The sequence below is a fragment of the Diabrotica virgifera genome, chromosome 7 (assembly GCF_917563875.1).
Source record: "Diabrotica virgifera virgifera chromosome 7, PGI_DIABVI_V3a".
In the NCBI taxonomy this organism is placed as follows: Eukaryota; Metazoa; Arthropoda; class Insecta; order Coleoptera; family Chrysomelidae; genus Diabrotica; species Diabrotica virgifera.
The window spans coordinates 10,468,097-10,493,711 of NC_065449.1; the positions used below are offsets into that span (position 1 = coordinate 10,468,097).

A 25,615-nucleotide genomic window follows, 5' to 3' on the forward strand; every position below is an offset into this window, starting at 1 on the left:
TAGTGATGATTTACAACATACGACATTTCTAATATATTATATTACATCACATCAAACGAAAAATGTAATACATATAAATACCTTGTGATATATTAAACATAATCGATTTGTTTATTCGTGGCTGCAATAATATGAAGAATTAAAAGATAAGATACTTTATCTGTTTCCTGTATTGAGTATAAACTTATCAACTAATCAATAAATGTTAATCGATGTACATCATGCGATATAATTATCAAAATAGTTTATATGATATAAAAATGTTTTAGTTTGAATAATTGTTTCATCTTACTGCTCGTTAGTCATCATGATAGCTCGGCCGTATTTTCTCTTATTGTTTTGTTTAAACCAGATCTAAATAATGATGTAATCCATTTCCATGAGTTCTTCTTCGGTCAGGATCACGTTGGCCTTAAACGTTTCCCTATATAATCAGAGAGAAGAGTTCATACTGTTTACTACGTCCATCTAAAGAGCTTATCGTTTGTGATTCTATCCAGGCTATCTTTAGTAATTCTCTGTACACCCAAATCTCCATAGGTTTCGAACCATTTAAGGATACTCTAACTAAGAGTCCAAACCTCTATTCCATGAAGTAGTACTAGAAAGATATAACAATGTGCCATTTTAACTTATAGGTCAATATTGATGTCGTGGTGTCAAAGGGCGTTTGTCATTTTACAGCCGTTGTTTAAACTGGTTCTATTCGACATTATGCGTGTAATTTTGTGTGAAATCATTTAGATTTCTTAACATTGGGTTTTAGGTTGTTTCTTTCATAATATCACCTTCAACATATTTAGTTAATTTATCAATTCGTTTTGAAATGGTGACTTTCCAGATTATAACTGGATTATAGACTTTTTCAGTGACAAAAAATGTAAAAATCACAACCTAATTACCATCCTAATTAAAAGTAGTGATTACTCTAATTCCATTAATTCACTTTATTAATGTACGTATAGTACATTAAGGTCAACGAAGACAAGACCAAGTACATGGTGGTTACAAAGAACCCAAGACCAAGGGTTAGACAAAACGTAACAATAAGTGAATACAACTTTGAAGTCGTCAAAGAATTTAAGTACCTGGGAGCGATCATAACATCTGAAAATAAATATGAAAAGGACGTGGCAGCCAGGATCATTGCAGAAAACAAGGCATATTACTCATTAATGACCCTACTTAAACCAAAAATACTCTCAATACCAGCAAAAATAAGAGTATGTAAGACAATAATCCGTCCCACAATAACGTATAGAAGCGAAACATGTCCTCTGAACCAGCGGGAAACGACAAAATTACTGGTACTAGAAAGAAAGATACTGCGAACTATCTATGTGCCTTGCAGAGAAGAGAATACAGGAGAATGGAGAAGACACAATGATGAACTCCAGACAATATATGGAGATGAAAACAGTACGCTACATTAAAGCAAACCGAATACGATGGGCGGGTTACGTGCTAAGATCGAGTGACGAAAGACTTCTAAACGCCACATTCTGGGAAAGACCTGATGGCAAAAGGTCAGTTGGTCAACCAAGAAAGAAATGGAAAGACGCAGTAGCCAGTGACCTACGCAAATTGGGAGTACAGCAATGGGAAATAGCTGCTCAGGACCGACAACAATGGAGGGAAATAGTAAACGCGGCCAAAACTCACATAGAGTTGTAGAGCCAAATGATGATGGTGATGAATGTACGTATAGTATGCTCTTCATAAAAATTTTCTCTCTATTCTGTATCACTGTCTTGGAGTGAATAACCAGACTCTTCAAAAGTTGAGTCATCAAGATCTTTAACAGGTTTTTCCTTTTCAATGTGCTGCTGTTTGGGCTTTTGTTCTCGTTGTCAGGTCCTGTTGTACATTCACTTTTGTCATTAGAGATTTCTGCTTAAAAATCTACAATTTCGAGGCTTTTGGCAGGATAAACCGATACTTTGGTTCTTTTTTAACTTGTCTTTGTGAAGCAAAGATGCTTCACTTCTTCCTGGGCCTTCTTCTAGAAGGACGAACCTGTTTATGTGAGGAAAAAAGTCACACCAATAGGGGCAAAAAACAAATTAGATATTATGTTCTTGGCAAGTTTTAATGACTTCTACAGATAGGTGTGAGGCTAAGTTGTCATCTAACAAGATCTTTACTCTAACGAATTTTGATAATTAGTATTACTATGATCTTGGCGCAATCTTGAAAGCAATAAAAATCAATGACTTGGCTCGGTCTGGTGTTTGGTAGCCCTCCTACTCTGCAGCTGTGTGGGCTTTTAGTTATCAGTGGAACAATTACTCCCCTGGCCGCCTTTTTTGGGGTATATTTTAAAAACACCATCTACGATCATCCTGAGACTGGAGCCCAAAACTTGGATGAATTAAAAACTCTAATAAGAGAAGTCTCCAATTCTGTTACAGCAGAGACTCTGTCATCTGTCCGCAGGAGTTTTTATGACATATATTGGGATATTGTCCATACACAAACGGTGGTCTATTTGAACCATTTCTGTAGACTGTAGGGCATAAAAAAATATTTTACATTTTATTAGGAATTATTTTGTCATTTCGTTCACATTTTATTTTGTCTATGTTAGTTTTAATATTATGACATGTACTTAACTATTTAAATTTTAAAATTTTATAACTTACTATTTTGTAATGTTGTTATCTTGTGTTTTTGTAATCTTGTGTGTGTTAGCACCACACCAGCAAATCGTTACAAAAAAGTGACAGTGTCGCTTTGATTAGAGTTTACTCACATTAACGAAATAGTTCGTCATTTCGGCCCGCAAGTTAAGAACGCATGTATGAGAACGAGACGGAACAACGGGAGTTATCTACTATGCATCTGGTAAAATGGTAACAAAAATAATAGGTGACTATCACCTATTACCACGCTATCTCGTAACGTTGGGAACGTTACCGTTAAATAGTGGTAATTTCCATCTCTATATTAAATGAAATGCTATACCTCACGTGTACCTCACTACTTGCTTATAAAAATACTCTTGCTGAGCGATGAGATTTCAAAGTTAAAGAGAGCGGAACGCTGAACGAGGAATAGTACCTAAGCAATAAGCGACTAATGTAGATAACAACTGCCGGTAATTTAAAAATCGTATTATGTTACCTACTCCTTGTTAATGAGTAAATTCTAAACTGAAATTATTTGTTTGAATCTGCCCATTACCGATTAAACATCGATACTATAGTGGAATAGTAAGCAATGTTGCCGATTTTAGCGCTCTCTTCAATGTCCTATACATAATTACAAAGTAAACGCTCTGTATATAAGAGCTACAGTGAAAACGCGCCATCGGGTTCTATTTTTAGCTAAGGCCTTCACCTCATTCCAAGATTTTCCTTGACCTCTTATCTTGTTCATGATGGATCTTCTCCAAGTTTGTGCTGGGCGACCTCTTTTTCTTTTTCCTTTGGGGATTCCACTTTGCAATACTGGAACTATTTTTTCGGAGTGTGTGACCTATCTACTTTCTGGACTTTATTTTTCATTTTCTACACGCTTTTGTTGGGTCAGGTGTAATGTGTAATAGATCTTCGTTAGGCACTGATGATGTTTAATGATACCGACAATTTGCTTTGACTAAATATGGAATGGATTCTTCCTGGGACAACAAGTTATAGAGTTTGTTAGCAATCCTATGATTGCTTGAACCATGAAGGATTGATTCACCAAAATTGGTAATCATTCAAAGCATTTTGTAGATCCTGATACCTATTATTTTAAATTTCTATAATATTTTAAATACAAATTTTACAAATGTATAAACGTTCTCAATTTCTTTGCAATACGAAAATGCAGCAGCTGCATAATACTCTGATTAAATCGGAGAGTGCAGGAAGAGTCTAAGAGTCTTAGACTCTAGGAAGACTCTAGTCTTAGACTCTAGTAAGACTCTTAGACTCTTCCTGCACTCTCCGATTTAATCAGAGTATTATGCAGCTGCTGCATTTTCGTATTGCAAAGAAATTGAGAATGTTTATACATTTTTAATTCATTTACTCTTTTGTTTAAGTATTCAGGAATCTTCCTTGTTGGAGCTTTTACCACGCTGAGTAGATGAGTTGTGAATTATTTAAAATTCTCTTATCTTAATTTCCTCGGCATGTCTGTTTGATTTATAAATTTTAAAAATCTCGGGAGGTTGTAACCAAAGAAAGTATTTCACCTGTTGTCAATCTGGTGGTATGGGAACGATATTTATTGTCGTTTTCTGTTCTACTTCGATTGATAACTTACTTTACAAATTTTACATTTTCACTTCGTAAAAAGCAATTATAAATGTAGCAATATTTTGTCATGGTTTAACAGCATAAATATTGGTATTTGCATTTATATCACTAGATTTCGTATTATTTTTTAAGCAGTTCTATATTTTTATAACCCTTTTTGTTGTAAATTCCGATTTTTTCATGAAGTTTTTCTATTTTTTAAAGGTATTTTTGTATTTTTTTAGTTTCCGTAACAAAATTCATTAAAAAGCATTTTTTCGCTTTATTGACCAGTCCAAAAAAAGTTGGAAAATTTTTTCCGGTTTTCTAGATTTTCACCATTCACATGCTATCCGAAGAGAAGAATATTTGCAGAAATATTGTTTAATTTATAATTAAAATATTTGTTACCTCTTCTACATAGACTTAACCGTTTTTTAAATATCCCGCTATAAATCAATACCCCTAATATGTACTTGAAGCACGCCCATGCTATCAACAATAAAACAAAACAAGCTCATATCGCATATATTGATACACAACATTTTACCTATATCCCCTCCCTGTGGAGATGATATCATCCATCCACCGACTCCAGCAGTTTGGTTTTATGTAGATACCACACTCCAGTGCCTCGGCCGAGACAGAAAAGAAATACCAAAGCCATAGCGGGAGTAGACGGCTATTTCGTAAGTTACCCAGTGACCAGTCGTTTTTTTTTAAGTGCCAGTGAACCAGTGTCCGTTGTTTGCAGAAAAATGACGTCGGTCACAGTCGTTCTCGACAAAGAAAAGAAACACCAGTACAAGGATTACGTGAATTTTCTAGGAAACTATAAAAATGGCAAAAAAAGCGAGAGTGATACCAATTCGTCGCTGAATTCTTCTGTTAGCGACTTGAACGAACTCAACGAAATGCCGACGAAAAGCTTCAACGAGTATCTCAAAGACTACAACACAAAGAAATTCCAACCGGTTCAGCCAGCGTTTATCAAGAAAGAAGAAGCGCCAAAAAATGTCAAGACTGAAGTGTTCATACAGATCAACAACACGAAAAATACAAACAACAGCCAGATTCAAGTCACTTTGCCGAAACCAAAACTAGACGAGACTGATGGCGAACAAATCAAAATATCTGTCGGCGAATTATCACAAAAATTCTGCAACACTAGTGTCCATAATAACAAGACACAGACGCATATATTGAAGAGAAGCTCCAGCATTACAGAAAAGACAAAAATCTTCGAAGAAAACCACGACGAAAACAAAAAAGTTATAACTAAAATAAACAAAGTCAACCACATCGAAAAGTTTCCTAAAAAGGTGCAAGCAGCAACAAAAAAGCCCAACCAAACTTTCATCGAAATAAGGAAACAAGAACTACAGAACAGCCCCAAAATTAATGACAGTGTTTCTCCACCACCTGGAAAAATAGATGTCGCTAAATTCAGCAGTCAACTTGAACATACCATCAACAACAATTCGACTGTTCCTGTTAAACATAGCCAAGAAGAAGTTTGTAGTGAAGTTCCTATTGAACCAATAACAGTGGATGCTCAGGAAAGTATAATTAAAGTAGAAATCCCCGTATCCAATAGTGCAATTCCTCCTCCTCCACCACCACCTCTTCCTCCAGCAAATTTACCACCAAGACCTGTTGTTACCAGTCCTAAAGTGTCCAACTCTAGTCCAAAAACTTTCCACCAAGTACCAAAAGCCCCAGTGTCCAATGGTTACAGTACTCTACCAAGAACGGGCAATAAAACTCTTCCTAGAACACCAAACCATGCCAATGATGGCAGTTTAGACAGGAATGATCCCAGGGTGAAGAAACTGGTTTATGGTGCATTGCAAGGGATGTATGGAGCATACCACGATAAAGCCAATGATTATTTGGCGACTTTACCGAAGAATAGGGTGAAAAAGGGAAATGGACTGGATAGTATCATCAACAGCATTGCGTAAGTCTTTAATTTTTACTTTTTTATTAATTTTAAGACATAAACGCATCAGTATGTATTGATATGTTGGTTAAGGAGGTAGGCGCAAAATCTTGGTCCAATGCTATTTAAATGCATTCATTTCTTTTTCGAATCTTGAAAAAACTAATAAGTATTTGTGAAACTCACACCGAAAGGTAGAAGAGTTCTCGATTAAATAAAAAGTAAAAGTATTTGTGAAAAATTTAAACGCGGAATGAAAGATTACGTTCTTACCGAGGGCCGAAAGTCCCTAAAAACTTCTATAACGTTTATTTTAATAAGTTACATACAGGGTTGAAAAAAAAGAGAAAATTTAGTGTGATTTTTAATTTCAAATATTTCATTCTAAAAAAACTTTTTGTTTCTTCTAAGGGACTTTCGGCCCTCGGTAATAATGTAATCTTGCATTTTCTGTTTAAATTTTTCAAAAATATTTATCAGTTTTCTCAGGATTCGAAAAATATAAATGCATTTAAATAGCATTGGACCAAGATTTTTCTCCTACCCCTTAATTAGTTTTTCGTTAATTAAACGTAACGTACAAAATTAAATTATTGTGCATATATTTCGCTCAATGAATATTTTTTATTTCAATCTTCATTTCTTTTTTTTATATTTTTTTCTGTTAATAATATTTTTTTGTAAAGTAAAGACGATTCAGATTTGATTACAGAATAGGGCATCCACTATGTGCTTATACCTATTTCGGCTTTAACGTTACCCTCCTCAGAGCACCGTGTGGAGGCACTGTTTTAGTTCCCATCTCTTTGAGCTAAATATTTTCTTTGTTTGTTTCTTTTGCAAGAAATATTCCATAAAAAGAATTATATAACTTATATGCCTTTTAAATAAAGTAGTGATTCTTTTGTTATTAAGTATTTGTGTGTTAAGGTAGTATGGTCAATTCTTAGAGGGTTAATAATAAATTAGTTTCTTCTGTTTGAAAGATTATATAGGACAGCATTTATGGTAGGGGAGCCTAAGCGGGGATTTTTGCAGTTACTCGAGCGTGATAAATAAAATAACTCTCCTGTCGATTAGTAAAAAGTTTATTAAACAATTAGCCTGAGAAAACTGAAAATATTAATTAAAACATGTGTAACATTTGTGTAACGGAACTTCCAATAATGAACATAACCTTAAAACTTAATTCTTCTTTTTCTTTATATCTTGAATATTACATTAGTTCGGGAGCTTACATTAACACTCCCACTTATTCAAGATTTGACAACAAATGCTAAAACAAAGACCTAACACATTAACAAATACAAAGTTTAAATTGACAAATTTAACTTATTCAATAAATTGTTAAAAACTGTCTTTGACAATGCTTTAGTGAACAAGTCCGCTAACTGATTACTTGTATTGACATAGCTTACACATATGTTCTTGTTTTCACACTCATCTCGAACAAAGTGAACCTTAATATCAATATGCTTTGTTCTGCTATGAAATTGTTGTGCCTGTGTTAGCTTAATGGCAGATTGATTATCAACAAAGATGTTGACAGGTGAGACATCAATTCCAATCTCCTTTAAAAAATTTCTAAGCCATAAAGCTTCTCTAACACCAAAAGCCAAGGACACATATTCGGCCTCTGTCGTTGATTGTGCCACTACGTTCTGTTTTTGACTCTTCCAGGTAATAGGACCATTGCCTAGTATAAATACATATCCACTAGTAGATTTTCTTGTATCCAGACAGCCAGCATAGTCTGCATCAGTGTAGCCTATTACCTTGATTTGTGTAGTTTTTCTGTACACAATTTTATAATGAGCAGTATATTTCAGATATCTAAAAATTCGTTTTACTGCTTTCCAATGTTCATCACTCCAAGCATTAAAGAATCTGCTTACCTGATTAACTGCAAATGTAATATCTGGGCGACTGGTGGTTGCTAGAAATATTAGTGAACCAACAGCCTCACGATATGGCAAAGATTTATTACAATTTAAAATATTTCCTTTAGACAAAGGTACACTAGGCTCTGCAGGAATCTTTAATGGGTTAGCATTAGTCATATTAAATTTAACAAGAAGTTTTTCTATATAATTATGTTGATGAATAGCAATTGTACCTGCACTAAGATCTTGTTCAATCTCAAGTCCAACAAAATGTAATTTATTATTTAAATTTACAGTTATTTTAAATATTTGCTTTAAAGATTCTAGAAGTTCATTAATAGCACTTTCTGATTTTGACATGACAAGTCCATCATCAACATAAATTGCTAAATAAGTTTCAGAATTTGCAAAATTACCAACAAAAACACATTGATCACTTTTTAATTGTCTAAAGTCAAATTTATTAAGAAAAGATACAAACTTCTGGTTCCAGCATCGTGGTGATTGCTTAAGTCCATATAAGCTTTTATTCAATTTACACACTAAGTTGTGTGACTTCTTACTTTCAAAACCAGTTGGCTGCTTCATATACACACACTCTGGTAGATCACCATACAGGAATGCAGTCTGTACATCAAAGTTAGCAAGTCTAAGATCCTTTTCCACTGCTAACGATAACAAAATCCGCACTGAGTCATACCGCACAACCGGCGCGAAAGTGTCTTCATAGTCTATCCCACGTTCTTGCATAAAACCGCGTGCAACCAGACGTGCTTTATAACGAACAGGATTACCATCTGAGTCAGTCTTAACACGATAAACCCACTTATTGTCTATCACTTTTGCACCATCAGGCAATTTTACTAAGTCCCATGTGTTATTAAACTTGAGGGCGTCTATTTCTTCTTCCATTGCTTGTTGCCACTTGCTAGAGTCCTCACACTTTCTTGCACTTTCATAACTTATGGGTTCAAGTATGTCACAGTAGTTTGCTACACCATAATAGTCCGGCTTAGACAGTGTATTTCTGTTACGTAGCTGTCTATCATTTACATGATCATCATTCGCATCATAGAACAGATTACAATCAAAATCCTCATCATCATGATCTGTTGCTTGAGACCTACTACCTTGTGACATGTCTAAACTCTCTTCATTGTCACTTTCTTGAATATCGTACATATCATCATAGTCTCTTTCTTCATTATCATCTAGGAGTTCAAATTTTAATCTAAAGTTTTCCTTCTTATTTTTAATTGTTTCGTTTTCATCAAAATTTACATTGCAGCTCACTTCAATTCTTCTCTTCTCACAATCCCACAGTCTATAATTTGATGAATATCCATCATATCCAACGAACAATAATTTTCTTGATTTTGAATCAAACTTCTTACGAAACTGTGATGGTATCAACATGTAAGCTGTACTGCCAAAAACTCTGATGTGCTTTAGATCTGGTTTTCGCCCAAACCATTTTTCATATGGAGTCATGTTTTGTACTTGACTTGAAGCCGTTCGATTAAGAACATATACAGCAGTATTTACAGCTTCGGTCCACAATTCTTGTGACACATTTTTGTTGATAAGCATAGTCCTCGCACTTTCAACAATTGTCCTTAACTGCCTCTCACTGCGGCCATTTTGTTGAGGTGTATAAGGAGCTGAACATTCATGTAATATACCATTCTTCCTGATAAAATCCTGAAAGTCACTATTGATATATTCTCCTTTACCTTGGTCGCTTCTTAAAACCTTAATCTTATTGCCAGTTTGTTTTTCAATCAGTATTTTAAAATCTTTAAACTTGTTGAGAACATCTGACTTGTGCTTTAGAAAATAAACACTGCAGTAACCGCTACAATCATCTTTAAATAAAACAAAATATTTTGATCCACTTGGAGAAGAAATGTTTACTGGCCCGCATACATCCGTGTGAATAAATTCACCTGGTTTGTCTGATCTGCTTCTTGTAAGACTTTTATGGGATTTTCTTGACTGCTTCCCATACTGGCATGTCTCACAGAAAAATTCTTCTTTGTCGTCAACTCTCATGTTGTCTACCAAATTAGCTGTTTTCTTAATTGTGGTGAAGTTGATATGCCCTAGGCGATCATGCCATAACTTTATTGATGTTTTGCAAGCTAAATTACATTCTGCAATAGGCTTAACTCTAAATTGCATGACCCACAGATTATCTCTACGTACTCCAACACATGAAATGTTTCCATTTGGCTCTAGAAATTGACACCTGTTTTTATGAGAATGATAGGTAAAGTTTTTATCTGTCATAGCTCCCACTGAAAATAAGCTGTGACTAAGTTCAGGAATGTATAGGACATTATTTATAGTACGATCATACCACTCACCTTCTACAAATGCCTGTATCTCAATAACACCCTTACCTTCTGCAGGAATCAGCTTGTCGTTTGCTATTCTAACAAACGTAGGTTCGGATAGAGATTCTAATTTTGAAAACAACAATTTTTCACCAGTCATGTGTAGGCTTGCTCCTGAGTCACATATCCACTCACTTTTATTTGCGCTGGAGGTTGACAAGTACATGGAAGAAATATCGCATATATAAGCTGAACTTTGATTACTTTCTGATGACTTATTTTTATCTTGATTTTTAGAATCATGTATTCTCTTTCTACACTCTCTGACCCAGTGTCCCTTGCGTTTACAATAATTACAGGTGGTATTCTTCTTTAAGTCCTGTATATTTGTTTTCTTTTTACTGGTGACTTCCAGTTTACTTTGTAAAGCCTCTACTTGTAAAGCAAGACGGGATATTTCAGAGTCATCATTATTCATTCTAGTTTCTTCTTTAAGCAATCTTGCTGCTAAATTTTCAAACGTTTGCTGATTACTAGCTACAGAGTCCCAGGCTGTACGAAAGGCATTAAATCTAGGAGGTAAACTATTAATTACTTTGGAACAAACAGCACTATTACTAATAGTTTCTTTAACATCTTTTAACTGTCTAACTAATAGCTCAATTGTTGATATATGCTCTGCAACTTTTGCATTATCATGCATTTTATATTCATAAAATTTTTGCCATAGTAACTCTCTAGATATTTCTGTCTTTTGTTCATGTATTGTGATCAGTCTTGACCACATTTCAGAAGCATTTTCACAATTTATCAAATGTTGTATTTGATCTTGACATATAGTAGATAATAAAATTACCTGTGCCTTTGAATTTTTCTCATCCCATTCTTTCCACTCACTGCTAGTTTGGACTGCTGGTTCTGTAACTGTTCCATTCACAATTGAAAGCAGCTTCTCTGCTTTAAACAAAATGGTTACACTGAATTTCCATAGTTGAAAATTTGAGCCATCAAACTTGGTGATATTACCAGAATCAATTTTCACAGCTGAGGCCATTTTTGCACTTCACTAAATGTTTATTTTGTAATTGTACGACTTGAACGTAGCACAAAATAAACACGGGGGCCACTCACGACTTGAACGCGAAACAACTAATCTTTTTACCGGCGCGAAGAACAGGCTAGTTCTCAAATCTCACAATAACGTGTCTGGGCAGCCATAACCTGATAAATAAAATAACTCTCCTGTCGATTAGTAAAAAGTTTATTAAACAATTAGCCTGAGAAAACTGAAAATATTAATTAAAACATGTGTAACATTTGTGTAACGGAACTTCCAATAATGAACATAACCTTAAAACTTAATTCTTCTTTTTCTTTATATCTTGAATATTACATTAGTTCGGGAGCTTACATTAACAGAGCGCGTCAGATTATCATATGGGGAGAAACCTGGTACTCTGAAGATGTACCTCTACCATATATTGGCTCTTAACACAGGGGAGTTCGGTAAGGGGGCCCGAAAAAATAATCTCTCCTTAAAAAAATTCGAAATTGTCAGATTAAGATAAGGTAGTTAAGTACATGCAAGAGAGTGTATATTTCAAAAATCTGACGATTTGGGCGGGGCGTAAGGAAATGGATGAGTCCCAAAGTTTCACAAGAAAAAAGCGAATATTTCGCGAAATGAATGACATATCGAAAAACTAAAAAATATGTTTCAATATTTTTTAAAAATCTATCGAATGATACCAAACAAGACTTCCCACGGAGAGGGGTGGGGGGTAAATTTAATATTTTAAATACGAATCCCGCGATATTTCGCGAAATGAACATCAAATCGAAAAACTGTAAAATACACTTATTCAATATTTTTAAAAAATCTATCGAATGGCACTAAACACGACCCCCCACGAAGGTGGGGTGAGGGGTTACTTTAAAATCTTAAATGGGTGCCCCCATTTTTTATTGCAGATTTGGATTTCTTACGTAAAAATAAGTAATTTTTATTCGAAACATTTTTTCGAATTATGGATAGATGGCGCTATAATCTAAAAAAACGATTGTTGGAAATGGAAAATTAAATTAAAAATGGAAAGTCCCCACTAAAATGGAAAACTTAACTTAACTTTTTTTGGTTTTAGGACCTACTCCTCACAACCCAATAGGTCCCCATAACGCTCGAGTGACTGCACATTTAGCATACTTTGCTCCCCTACTATTATTTTTGAGCAGATTAAATTTAATTTTGTACCTAAATTTTGCCACTGATTTTGCCATAAATTGGTACAGTGGATTTTAACCAAATTCTTTAGATTGGTGTAAGTCTAAGGATATGCTTCCAACTCTGCAATGTGGTATGAGCTCATTCGACTTTTGTTTGCCAGATGATCTGCTTTTTCATTCACTTATGCCTTATATAATTGTATGAAAAGGTGCCCAAATGAAAGCCGCTTCCTTTCCTAATGATCGGAATGTTTTTAGTTCGTTTTTTATTGTTTGTAAAATAGGGTTTTTGGTATACCTATACAATACATACTTGATTCAATCCCAGTAATGCAGTTCATGAGTCTCTTAAGTCGTGCTCACTACGGAGAGCAATGGATTGTATCCTCGCTCCGACCCTTGCTCCCTGGTATTTATATTCGTTATATTCGTGAATTCTCGCATTTAAAATAATGTATTTATTTTAAATGCGAGAATTCGCGAATATAAATACCAGGGAGCAAGGGCCGGAGCGAGGATACAATCCATTGCTCTCCATAGTGAACAAACCCTTATGATAATGCCCTTCATCGTTCTACCTTCTACTTCTTTTTGAAGAAGATTGGGGCTTCCAAGCTTCCTTAATTATTATTCATTCACTTTCTTCTTCATCAAAAATTGATTCACTATATACATTGAATAAGAATGGAAACATAATACATCCTTGCCTAACTCTTCTCCTAATTTTAATTTCTGAACTGGGTTCTTTATCTATTACAATTTGTGCTCTTTAATTCCAGTAAAGATTTGTAATTTGACCTAATTTTTCATGTCCTACTTTGTTAAAGGATTTTTCAAAATCAACGTAACAAACTTGCACATCCACATTCATAAATCTACTATGCATATTTGACCCATCACATTAAAAGCAAATAACGCCTCTTTGGTTCCTAGTCCGTTCCTTAACTTAAACTGACTATCATTATGTATTCCTTCTTTGTGTTTTTATTAAATTTATACGACCATGTATTATTTTCAAGAATAATTTAAGAATATGATTTATTAATGCTATTGTTCTGTATTCATTGCAGTCTTTAGCGTTTGTATTTTTAGGGATGACGCAAAAGGTGGAGAGTAAAAAAATGAGTCAAAAAAGGTGGAAAATGTTTCCATGTGTATCTTTCAGTATTCCTGGTTTTCTTTTTCTATTGTTGTGAGTTAAACTTAAAAATCTTGTCTTTTCTGGAATTCTTCGGTTTCTGCACATTGTTCTTTTAATTTAATCATTCTTCTTTCGCCTTGCTTAATTTTGTGTTTTATTGGTTTGTCCACTTTTTTACATCTGATTATCTTTGTTTTTATGTTGACGTCTTTCTTCCAAAATTTCCCCTGTCGTCCATTGTTTCTTTTTATATCTGGTTGATGTCAGAATTTCTTTTTGACTTTGATCTATTTCTGTCTTTATTAATATCCATTTTGTATCTGTTTCACTCTTTTGCAGATTTTGTTTTTTAACATTCATTAATCGATTATTGATTTATGAGTGGGTTCGGTTACCCATGAACGATCATATCAATCACTTATTATCTATAACAAACGTTTGTTATTTATAGAAAAAGACAGCAAATACAAAATAAGTCATTGATATGATCGTTCATGGGTAATCTTTCATTTTTCCGACTGTACATAATTTCTTGTATCAATTTGTGCATCTCTTGTTCTTCGTTCTATTATTTTCACTTTGAGCCTAATTTGGTCACGATTGGGTTATGATCTGATCCTACGTCGCCGCTCGGATATGTTTTTGCTGATGTAATTGCGTTCCTGTATCTTTGTCTAACTAATACATAGTCTATTTGGTTTCTTATAATTCTCTCTTCTTGATCTGCTGGTGACTTCAACTTGTATAGTCTTCTCTGTGGCAGTTAAGGAAGATAAGCCTATCTCTGGGAAGATAGGCCTATCTTCCCATATTTCTACTTTTTTTTCCCCAAACCTTGCGTTAAAGTCTCCTAGTTTCCTAGTAACATCCTGCGTTTTAATCGATTTTAAAATAATGTGTATGTCTTCGTAGAAAGTTTCGATATAGCCCTCTGGTTTGTCCACAGTTGGAGCATAAACTTGTATAGAGTTTATTTTAGGTTTGTTCTGTATCCCTACAACATATTCATGTGAACCGTCTTGACTTCTTAAATTTCATTAAACTACACCAAGAAATTCTGTTTTGTTCTCGAGGCCAAAGCCAAGCCCTTCTTATGCTGATTTTGAGGTTATCTCTTGACCAAACAAGCCGGACCAAACAGTTTCTTTTAGTGTAGCATTCTTTTATCGATTTCGAATATAAAAACAAGTCAAAGAGGCTGCTGTAACGGATTTTCACCATTTAATTTCTAACCCAAATATTTTGAATACCAAAAGTATGTATCTATCATTTCCCAGAGGTTTATCCATCAATTTAAAAATGCTAATGCGTTTGGCATTTTGGAATGTTTGAATTTCTAACAAGTCTTATCTAAAGAATTATACAAAAAGAAGATTATAAATTGATCGTGCATCGAATTGCACAATGTGGACCAGATGTTTTGTATAAAATAGTAATTTGTTAACAAAATATGTTGATGATGTTGAAGATTCTTCTTTATATTAAACTTTCTTCTTGATTTCTTAAATCAAAAGTTAATATTTTTAGAATATATTTATACTAATTGTTTATATAAATATTTATGTAATCGTCCTCATCCTAAGTATCTTCCAATGAAAACGACTTAAATATTCTTGTCATCAGTTATGAATCTGACTAAAAATTATTCGCAACTACCTACAGTATCTTCAATAATCAATTGGATGCATGCATTTGCTTATTTAGTGATGAGTCATGATCATTTCGTTTTCTTCAAATTAATCTTCAGTCCGTATCCATGACAGCATTCATTAAGGGGTTCCACTGCTTTATGTAAATCATGGGTGTTATCCGTCATTATTACTATATCGTCTGCAAAACGTAAGATATTCAAAACTTCTCCATTGATATATGAAGAAGTTTTTCAAAACTGTTGAATCTGAGAATTTTATCAAATGCCTCTTTAGAGTCTACAAAACTTATAGTCCAGAAAGCCACTGCGCATCCTCTAGGAAAAATATTCTAATTCGGATTTTTTGCACAATCTTACTCAAAAAGGACCCCTTTTAACAAATTTGCATGTTGCCAGGACCAAAAGTTGGTCAAAAATTTTTTAAACGTTTTTTTTTGTTTTTTTCCTAAAATTATTTTTTTGCATGGAACATTTTTTTTTAGGTTTTTTGGATCATTCCAAATAGAAAAGATCTTTAGTGACTTTTCTCTAAAGTTGATAGTTTTTGACATATAAGCGATTAAAAATTGAAAAATTGCGAAATCGGCCATTTTTAACCCTCAAAAACTATGTGAAAAACTGAAAATTTGAATGTTGCCAAGTTAGATAGATATTCTTTAAACATCGGTTGATGACATCCCGAAGAGTTTTTTGCAATACAATATCAAAAACCCCTTTGTTTTTTAATTGCCAATCAAGCGTGCGCGACACTATTTTCCACCGTTGCAGTATGGTGCAAATGAAAGGAATAAATTCGTTATTTCGTAAACCGGCGACTTTAAGGAAAAATTCCGAAACAGGTCGATTTTTATTTTTAAGTTACGATATTGTGACATATATGGTATACTAGTGACGTCATCCATCTGGGCGTGATGACGTAATCGATGATTTTTTTAAATGAGAATAGGGGTCGTATGCTAGCTCATTTGAAAAGTTGTTCAATTCTCTATTCAGTAATATAAACATTTATATAATTATTTATACAGGGTGTCCAATAATTTAATTTTTTTGTCAATTTGCCAAATGATTTAATTTAATAAAAATTTTTTGGACACCCTGTATAAATAATTATGTACATGTTTATATTACTGAATAGAGAATTGAAGAACCTTTCAAATGAGCCAGCATACGACCCGTATTTTTATTTAAAAAAATCATCGATTACGTCATCACGCCCAGATGGATGACGTCACTAGTGTACTATATATGGCACAATATCATAACTTAAAAATAAAAACCGACCTGTTTTGGGATTTTTCCTTAAAGTCACCGGTTTACGAAATAACGAATTTATTCCTTTCATTTGCACCATACTGTACACACATGAACGGTGGAAAATAGTGTCGCGCACGCTTGATTGGCAATTAAAAAATAAAGGGGTTTTTGATATTGTATTGCAAAAAACTCTTCGGGATTTCATCAATCGATGTTTAAAGAATATCTACCTACCTTGGTAACATTCAAATTTTCAGTTTTTCACATAGTTTTTGAGGGTTAAAAATGGCCGATTTCGCAATTTTTAATTTTTAATCGCTTATATGTCAAAAACTATCAACTTTAGAGAAAAGTCACTAAAAACTTTTTCTGTTTGGAATGATCCAAAAAACTTAAAATAATTTTGTTCCATGCAAAAAAAATAATTTTAGGAAAAAAACAAAAAAAAAAACGTTTAAAAAATTTTTTACCAACTTTTGGTCCTGGCAACATGCAAATTTGTTAAAAGGGGTCCTTTTTGAGTAAGATTGTGCAAAAAATCCGAATTAGAATATTTTTCCTAGCGGATGCGCAGTGGCTTTCTGGACTATTAAGTAAATGTCCTGATTCATATCAATGTATCTCTGGGCCAGCACGTTCAAGCCGAATAAAGCATCTCTTCTGCCCACACCATTTTTAATTCCAAATTTTGTGTCACTTATTTCACATTCAAGAGTTTTGACAATTCTGCGGTGTATTATTTTCAAAACTGTTTTTTAAGAGTGTGACTCATTCTGTGATTTGAGCTGGATGTTGTACTTGATTTTTTGGAAATTGTTACAAAGATCAATTGTACCCATTGTCTGGAGATTGTGGCAGTCTGATATATTAGATTAAAGAGTTCAATCATTACATCAATAACATCTTCATCAATGAGTTTTAATAATTCGATGGGGGCATCATCTGGTCCAGTAGCTTTGCCTTCTTTTGTGTTTTGGATGCCATACAGGACTTCTCGTAATATTGGAGGTCCAGTATCCCCTCCGGTTTCTAATGACAGTTCTTCTATTTCATCATTAAATAATTGTTGGATGTAATTGGTCCAGTGACACAATTTCTTCTTCACATCAGTAATAATATAATTTTTCATTATTTTTAAGTATATTCGGTCTTGTGCTTTTTCTAATACCTGTCATTTCTTTCATTTTTCTGTGTAATTTAAAGCTATCACACTTTTTATCTAGATCATCTATTTCCTTTCATCTGTCGGAGAGCCACCACCCTTTTGCCTCTCGAATTTTCTTTCTTATATTTCTCTGAATTTCTTTGTATTTATTCAGGTCTTTTGCTTTATGTTTGTTTTCTTCGTTCTCCATAAGTTCAAGAATTTCTACTGTCATCCAAAGTTTCCTTATCTACAAATAGTTTGAAGGTTTCTTTCCCTACTGACACAAGGGCATGTTGAATTTTTCTCCATTTTTGTTCAATAGTTAGTGTTTCCGCATTACCTTTTTTGATTTTTTTTAGCTCTCGTTTATTTTAAATTTAGGTTTCGTATATGTGTTGTCGTTGTCTTGTTTCAGCCGTATCTTGTATCTGGGTGATTCGCCAAAATAGACGGCAATTTCGAGGTAGAGAAATTTAATTTAAAACATGGTTTAGAATTAGTTCATTTTTAAAATTTTTTTATAAAATGAGCTATTCAGCTTGCCCATGATACCAGCAGAGATCATTTTTAAATATTTTCCGAAAAACGGAAATGTTGTGACTTCGGAGTTGACTAATTGTCCATGGTGTTGACGTAATTCTCTGTTATTTGAAATTTATGATCGTAACAATTAAATAAAAATTGGTATGTAATAAATCTATACAAAACACTTCCGTTTTGATATAAACTACTACAGAAAAACATGAAAAATGGGTAAAATATCAATTGTGTCGGAGTTGATTTAGATCGGCCTTCGTGTTGGCAAAACTTTCCAATATGTAGCCGTGTCTTCGTTAAACTTCAAAAATCTAAGCTGCTTTTGAACACAATCTTGGCATTTCCTTTCTATACATTCTTCTGTCTTTTCTCCATTTTCTCCATGTCAACATAATGATTTGTTATCCGCTTCCACACATGAGCTCCATGTTTTCACATAATGTGCCTACATAGACAGATGTCTCTTTTATCAACATTAGAGAAGACTACCCAAAATGGTATATTCTCACAGAAATAAGCATAGCTGCATAAAATATTACTTTTTTTCATAAAATCTTTATTTAACGATTTTGGGGGCTTTCGCCTTCATTTTTCCGTCGTACTCCAGTGTATACGAGCCATTTTCTATAAAAAGAAGATAATTACCAAACCGACCGAAACATCTTGAGAGCTTATTCAGTAACCCTTTTCCTATATCAGACTAAATTTAAATTGTATTTTTTTTTTAAAGGTAATGGTAATAAAAATGGTATACATTTTTATTTTTATTGTATTTTTTTAGTTTAATAATGACCACTCACACACTTTCAACAACTCCGAGGCACGACTGGGCTTCGGAGTTGATTGCTTCGGTGTTGATGATTTCATCCATTTTTAATTCTACTTTCTACAAAATATTAAAAATAATTTTGCTTTATTCATCGTGTGTCAAAAAAACTTTATACCGCATACTTAGAAGAAAAACATATTAAAAAATTAGCAAAATTAAGCTTTTACGAAGGCTTCGGTGTTGACTGTATAAAAACATACGCTTAGCTTAAGACACCTTGAAAAATTTTCTATCGCTTAACGATATTATGTTCATCCACTTTCTTCCACAATTTGGGTTAGACGGAAGCGTTCCTCTCTTGTCAATCTGCCTGCCATACAGTATAGTGCAGTTTGGCCTAAATTTTCGTATATTTTCATGAGGCCTCGGTGTTGATGCACAAAGTTGGTTACAGTTTTTAGTAGCAGATTTTTATGGTTTAATTTTAAAAATAAAAGTTATTAATTTGACACTTTTAAATTACATTGGGTTTTTAATTAATTATTGATAAAATAATCTGCACTTTTGTAACTTTTCAGCGTGTAATACTATAAAACAGATCAAAAAACAAGGTGGGTTACAGCCTCGGAGTTGATATTTTGACTATAAAATTGCATAAAATGCTTGTAAAAATACTTTTTTAAAATTAATGTTAAGTAGCGTACATTCATCTATTGTATAACTTAACTTTGGCAACACAATTTGAAACACAGTATGTAAAGGACTTAAGAAAAAAGCGAGTTACACAATATGCCGCTTATTTTGGCGAACCACCCATCTATGATTTTCTTCGAGCTAAGACTCTTTCTTAATAAAAGTTACTCTCAACGACAAAACTACCTAGTTGTACGTACAAAATGTAATATACAGGGTATAAACGAATGGACAAAAAATAGGAAAAAAGAATGTATGAAGTATTAATTATAACAAAGTTTGGGACCCAATTTACTGGTTATTCTGGGCGTAGTCTTTCTAATTTACGTATTCCCGAATAGAATGGTGGATACAAGAGTCGTCAAAAGTAGAAAGGGCCAAGATGTAACAACCCGCCAATGAAGAAGCAAAATTGCTTTTAAAGGATGAAGGTCATGTTAAGCAAGCAATTATTTTATTTGTGTAAAATTTATCTCTACTTTTAAAAAATGTATGTATCTTATTGAACAACATTTTTGAATGTGGTGCCAACAAAATTGTCCCGAAAAGCTATGATTTTTTATCCTAATCATGGAAAAAATTTATAGGCTTAATTATCTATTTTTTTCGTTTGCTTTCTTCTTTGAGTCTTAAACATTTTCTTCTTCTTCTTAGGGCATCTTTAATGGTTTTTCTTTTTTTATTTTGTTCATTTTCTTTCTATTGTTTATTTATTTATTAACGGGCAAAACCCGTTCATCTAATCTAATCTATTTCAAAGATTATATTGAGCTCAGTACATCTTCTTTATACTAAAGGTAGAAAAACTAAAATGGATCGTTTGGTAATAATATATTATTATTATTAGACATTATATCAATCGAATTAATCTAAACAAGGAAACAAAAAAAAATTGCTAGCCAAATAGGAAGTCACAAATTGAGTGATAGCTACAAAGTAAAACACATCATTCTTTATCACCGTCTCAAAATATTTATAAAAACGTATTATTCAATCGTTTAATGTTTAATGATAGTGTTGCGGTAAAGGAGGAAATGGTTTTTATAGAATCAATTAATGTATACATCTGGCGTGTTCATTATCTTGTTAAATAAATGTTTTAAAACAGTTTTATACAAACAATTTGCACTACTTTGCTCAAATGATATTATGAAATATTTATTTAGTACATTCCGACGATAAAGTAATAAGACTGCAAACAGTATTTAAATCAAACTTAGCGAGTATTTTAAAGGCGAAAACTTTCGATTAAGTAGTATGGAACTGAAATATGAGCTTATAACAACAACATATTCCACAAACTTCAAGTGACTCAGGTATATATGGAACAGACAATGCTCAACATTAAGCTCAGCAATCGCAAATCCAATGAAGAAATAACAAGACGATCAAAAGTAACAAAGATGTAATCTAAAATATTGTCATGTTAAAATTGAACTGGGCAGGACACATAGGAAGCAAAAGAAGTAGAGGCAGGCCTCAAACAAGATGGACTGATGACATCAAGCGAATGGCTGTCCACGAATGGATGCAAAAAACATCGAACAAAAATGAATGGACACAACTAAGGGAGACTAAAGCAGGCTGGAAAAACTATTTCGAGGGTCTGCTTACAGAGCAAGTATAAATAAATACAGCCCATGCACTGGCGGATTTGGAGATAACAGAAGATCAGAACCAGAGTAATGAATTAACATACCCACAAGACAGAAAATAGTGGGCCATTAAAGCACTGAAGAATAATAAAGCCCCAGGTATTGACAACACACCAGCTAAAATTCTCAATATACTGATGAATATCTGCCAATATTTTGGGTGCGCTGTTCATTCATAAGACGTTTATTAAAAATATCTGCAATTTTTTCGATTGCCTGATCTGAACCTTTTACCAGTTCTATAGGTATGTCTTAAAATATACAGGGATGAGCGCACTAATAACCGGAAAAATAACGCAAAAGATGGAAAACATATTAAGTTGTGAGATTAAAAGACATGAACCTAGTGGAGGTGCTAAATTTAGCGATAGTAACTTATAGATTGACATTATATTGATTGCTTCCCGCCTTTAGACACATCTGACGACTTTGAGAAATGCCACTGTCACAGTGACAGTTTTAGTTGACATACTCTTCTGATACGTCTAAAGGTGGGAAACAATCAATATAATGTCAATTTATATGTTACTGTCGCTAAATTTAACAACTCTACTAGTGGTATTTCTTTTTATCTCGCAATTTAATGTTTTCCATCTTTTGCGCTATTTTGCGGGTAATCGGTGCGCTCATCACTGTATATTATAAGGCAATTGATTTGAAATACCAGAAAAGTTCATTATATTTTCAGAAAAATGGAAAATCTGACAATAATATAAATATTTATAACTATCTAATCTGTCGCTATCTTCCAGCAACAAAATTCCTGCAGCATTAGTATTATACAGCACAAAGCAAGCATGCTCTACACAATCTCCACAAGTATTAAAACTTTTTAAACTATGTCCAAATAAAAAAACGACAAAAAGTTTAGCAAGAAATTAAAAATCTAACGGAAAATGGGTAAACTGTAAGTGTAAGAAGCAAAGCAATTTTTATGCTGTCGGTTTTTTTTTCTGTGCGAACTAAATAAAGAAAACACAGATGACGACAAAATGAGACTACTTAATTAAGAAACGTTAAAAGTCATAAAACAAGACTTGAATATAAAATTTTAGGAAGTAAAAATAAAACTACGAAAACGAAAGTGTTGGTTGTGATTGCCAAAACTACTGAATATTAAATGGACCATAAGGCGATAAGACAATAATTATAATAAATTTACGAAAATAGAAATCATTGTACCATTCGGTGATTTTTCGATATGGTACTAAAAAATGTAAAAATATAACATATGCTGACGTATAAAATGGATTATTATGCACATCCTATTTAAATTAATAATGAAGCATATATTTCATATTTTTAGCATATATAATTTCATTTGTGTTGCAATTGTTTTTTTTTGTATATTTCACGTTTTTGTATATTTCAAATAAACCTCAGCACATTTTTTACAAACTAAAACGAAACGAAATATTTAGCAAGTAGCAAGTGGATACCTCTATATAGTATTTTTACTACAAAAACGTTATTACGTAGGTCAAAATTTTTGACGTAAGAGAACTGTCAAAACATTAGAATGTGACTTTTCATTATTGCTATGTTTATTATAAATACGGCAATAATGAAAAGTCACATTCTAATGTTTTGACAGTTCTCTTACGTCAAAAATTTTGACCTACGTAATAACGTTTTTGTAGTAAAAATACTATAGTTTTCTGGCAGTGTCTTATCACCTTTTTTGATTAATAGGATTACATGGGTCGTTGGTCTCCATTCTTCTGGTATTTTACTGTGTCGTATAATTTTGTTAATTTTCAAGTAGAGAGCAATTTGCTGTAGTTATAGCCAACCTTCAGTAATGGAGAAGGCACTTAAGAAGAAGTGCTTTCAGTAGATCCGTCATTGCCGTTTCTCCATATTTGAACAATTCATTTGGTATCCCATCTTCACCTGCAGTTTTTCTATTCTTTAGTTTTTTAAATGTTTTTTGTACTTCATGCTTGCCTATGGAAACTTCTTCATTTATGGTAATTTCTGGTGTTTATGGTTCAAACCAATATGGTGGATTTTAATTTTTCTTACAAGTGCATATGTTTCATTTCTTAGATATTCTTCTGTAATCTTCTTACGCTTTTTGTGTCTTGTTTGGCATATAATTTAGGAAAGCTTTTTTATTTTCCTTGCATTTCTTTTTCACCTCTGTAAAGAACCACGGAGTTTTTAGCTTTGTGAGAGACTTGTTTTTATGTATACCCTATTCAACGAACATACGACTGTTGTGGATTAACTCGACAACGAATATTTTACTGTGCAAATTATGAAGAACGAAAGTAAATTGCAAAATACATTGTTGTTTATTGGAACAATTATTAGAGCCATTTGCTTTCGCAATTCTTATGTTGCACACTAAAATATTCGTTGTCGCGATAATCCAAGACATATTCGTGGAATATCCCATATCTTACTTTCATCTACAGTTTCTTTAGCCAAGTGCTAGGTCGAAGATGTTTGCTTAATTTTTGCCCAGCTTTCCTCGACTACATCTGAATTTTTCTGCTAAGAATATGTCCATAGAACAATAAATGGTGAAATAAAAATAAAGCCAAAGAGCAAAATACGACAGCTTTATAAGTTTCCCTTAAGTCTTATCGGTAATTTGGATTACGATTGTATATGTCTCCACCTATTTAATGACAGGCTATATCCTTAAAATCCCAATAAAATTTTGATGTATACAAAATTTCAAACATCTTCACATAGGTATATCATAGAGTGTTTTCATAGATCTAGAATTGCAGGAAAATTTTCTGGAATCTGTTTTGAACTATAAACCGTTTTAGAACCTCACACTAAATAAGATAGAAGTGTATTTATCAACATTTTAATTACATTTTTTTTTTGCTATTTTGATACAATAACATATTACTATATTATTTTTAGAGCACAAGGAGGACTTGACAAACTATGTGGCAGAGCCATTCCCAAAAGTGAGACAGAGTCAGTAGAAGCGAACATTCTTACATGATTGTATTCGTTTACCTTTACCCTTCAGACATTTTCTGTGAAAATTATTTATGTTCTGTGTATGTGATTGCTTTTTGTATAGGTATATCAAATAAATTGACATTTTAGCTTTTAAAAAAATATGTAAAGTGATATTTTAATAAAATATAAAATAAAATTTTATTCTGTTATTTTTCAACAATCAAAAAAAGCAAAATACAGGAAAAATACCAATTAGAACAGCTCAAAGATATAGAGGTAGCAAAAATAACAAGGGAACAAACAAACAAGAGATTGAAAAGAATCACGACGGAGGACTTAAAAGAGCAATGGAAACTAATACAAACAGCCATTATGGAAGCGGCAGACCTTAGCATTGGGAAAGAAAAAAAAGAAAAGAGGGAACACTAGTTTAATATAAGGACTGTAAAGGAATCCTAGAGCAGAGGAACAACGCAAAAATGGAAAATATTATACTAAATTTACATTCAAGATGCAGTAGAAATAAACAAACCCAGACACGTTAAAATGCTAGTAGGAGCACTCCCGAATCATAATTTACAATGTATAACCTTTGGGAATCATGATTTAGGGTTTACAATGTATATACATTGTCAATTTATGATTCGGGAGTCCTCCTAGTAGCATTTAACGTGTCTTGGTTTGTTTATTTATACTGCATCTTGATTTTAAATTTAGTATAGAAATAATCCAGAAAAAGTAAAGAGCATTATAAAACCAAAAGGGGAGGAGCTAAACAATTATGTAGACAAACAAGAGAAAATTGAAAAAAAGAAGTTAGAAACTTGACAGCCTTGAGTTAGTGACAGTGAAAAATTAAACAGATGGGCAGAGTATTTCGACGAATTATTTAACGATAAAAGCCAAATAGAAATACAATAACGAGCACAAGCACCGAGAGAAAATGAGGTAATAGAAGTAACAAGAGACCTAAAATATAATAAATGTGCGGGATAAACTGGAGTGCCAGCAGAAATATTAAAAGTAGAAGTATTTATACTGTAGCAAAAGATAGCTCGTCATAAAAATATGGGAAAACGAAAAGATGCCAGAGCAATGCAACACAGCACTCATCTGCACAATTCACAAGGAAGGTGATAAAACTGCCTGTGAAAATTACAGAAAATTTCGCACTATTAGAAGTAGCATATAAGGTGATAGCAAAAATCATAAGAAGTAGAGTAAAAACCT

General features: G+C 33.1%; 2 protein-coding genes across 3 annotated transcripts in view; both read left to right on the forward strand.

The window, feature by feature from the left end:
- LOC114327367 (uncharacterized) overlaps positions 1 to 25,615 on the forward strand; it is a 149,018-nt gene that overhangs the window by 61,789 nt on the left and 61,614 nt on the right. The window lies entirely within an intron of this gene.
- LOC114327368 (arp2/3 complex-activating protein rickA) lies at positions 4,799 to 24,581 on the forward strand. The gene is made up of 2 exons (XM_028275962.2): positions 4,799 to 6,186; positions 24,341 to 24,581. The coding sequence occupies exons 1-2, from the start codon at positions 4,985 to 4,987 to the stop codon at positions 24,423 to 24,425; spliced, it is 1,287 nt and encodes a 428-aa protein (XP_028131763.2). The 5' UTR covers positions 4,799 to 4,984; the 3' UTR covers positions 24,426 to 24,581.

Coding starts and splice junctions, on each gene's coding strand:
- LOC114327368 (XM_028275962.2), top strand. CDS start 4,985: ATGACGTCGGTCACAGTCGTTCTCGACAAAGAAAAGAAACACCAGTAC. Junction 6,187..24,340: donor AGTATCATCAACAGCATTGC/GTAAGTCTTTAA, acceptor TATTATTTTTAG/AGCACAAGGAGGACTTGACA.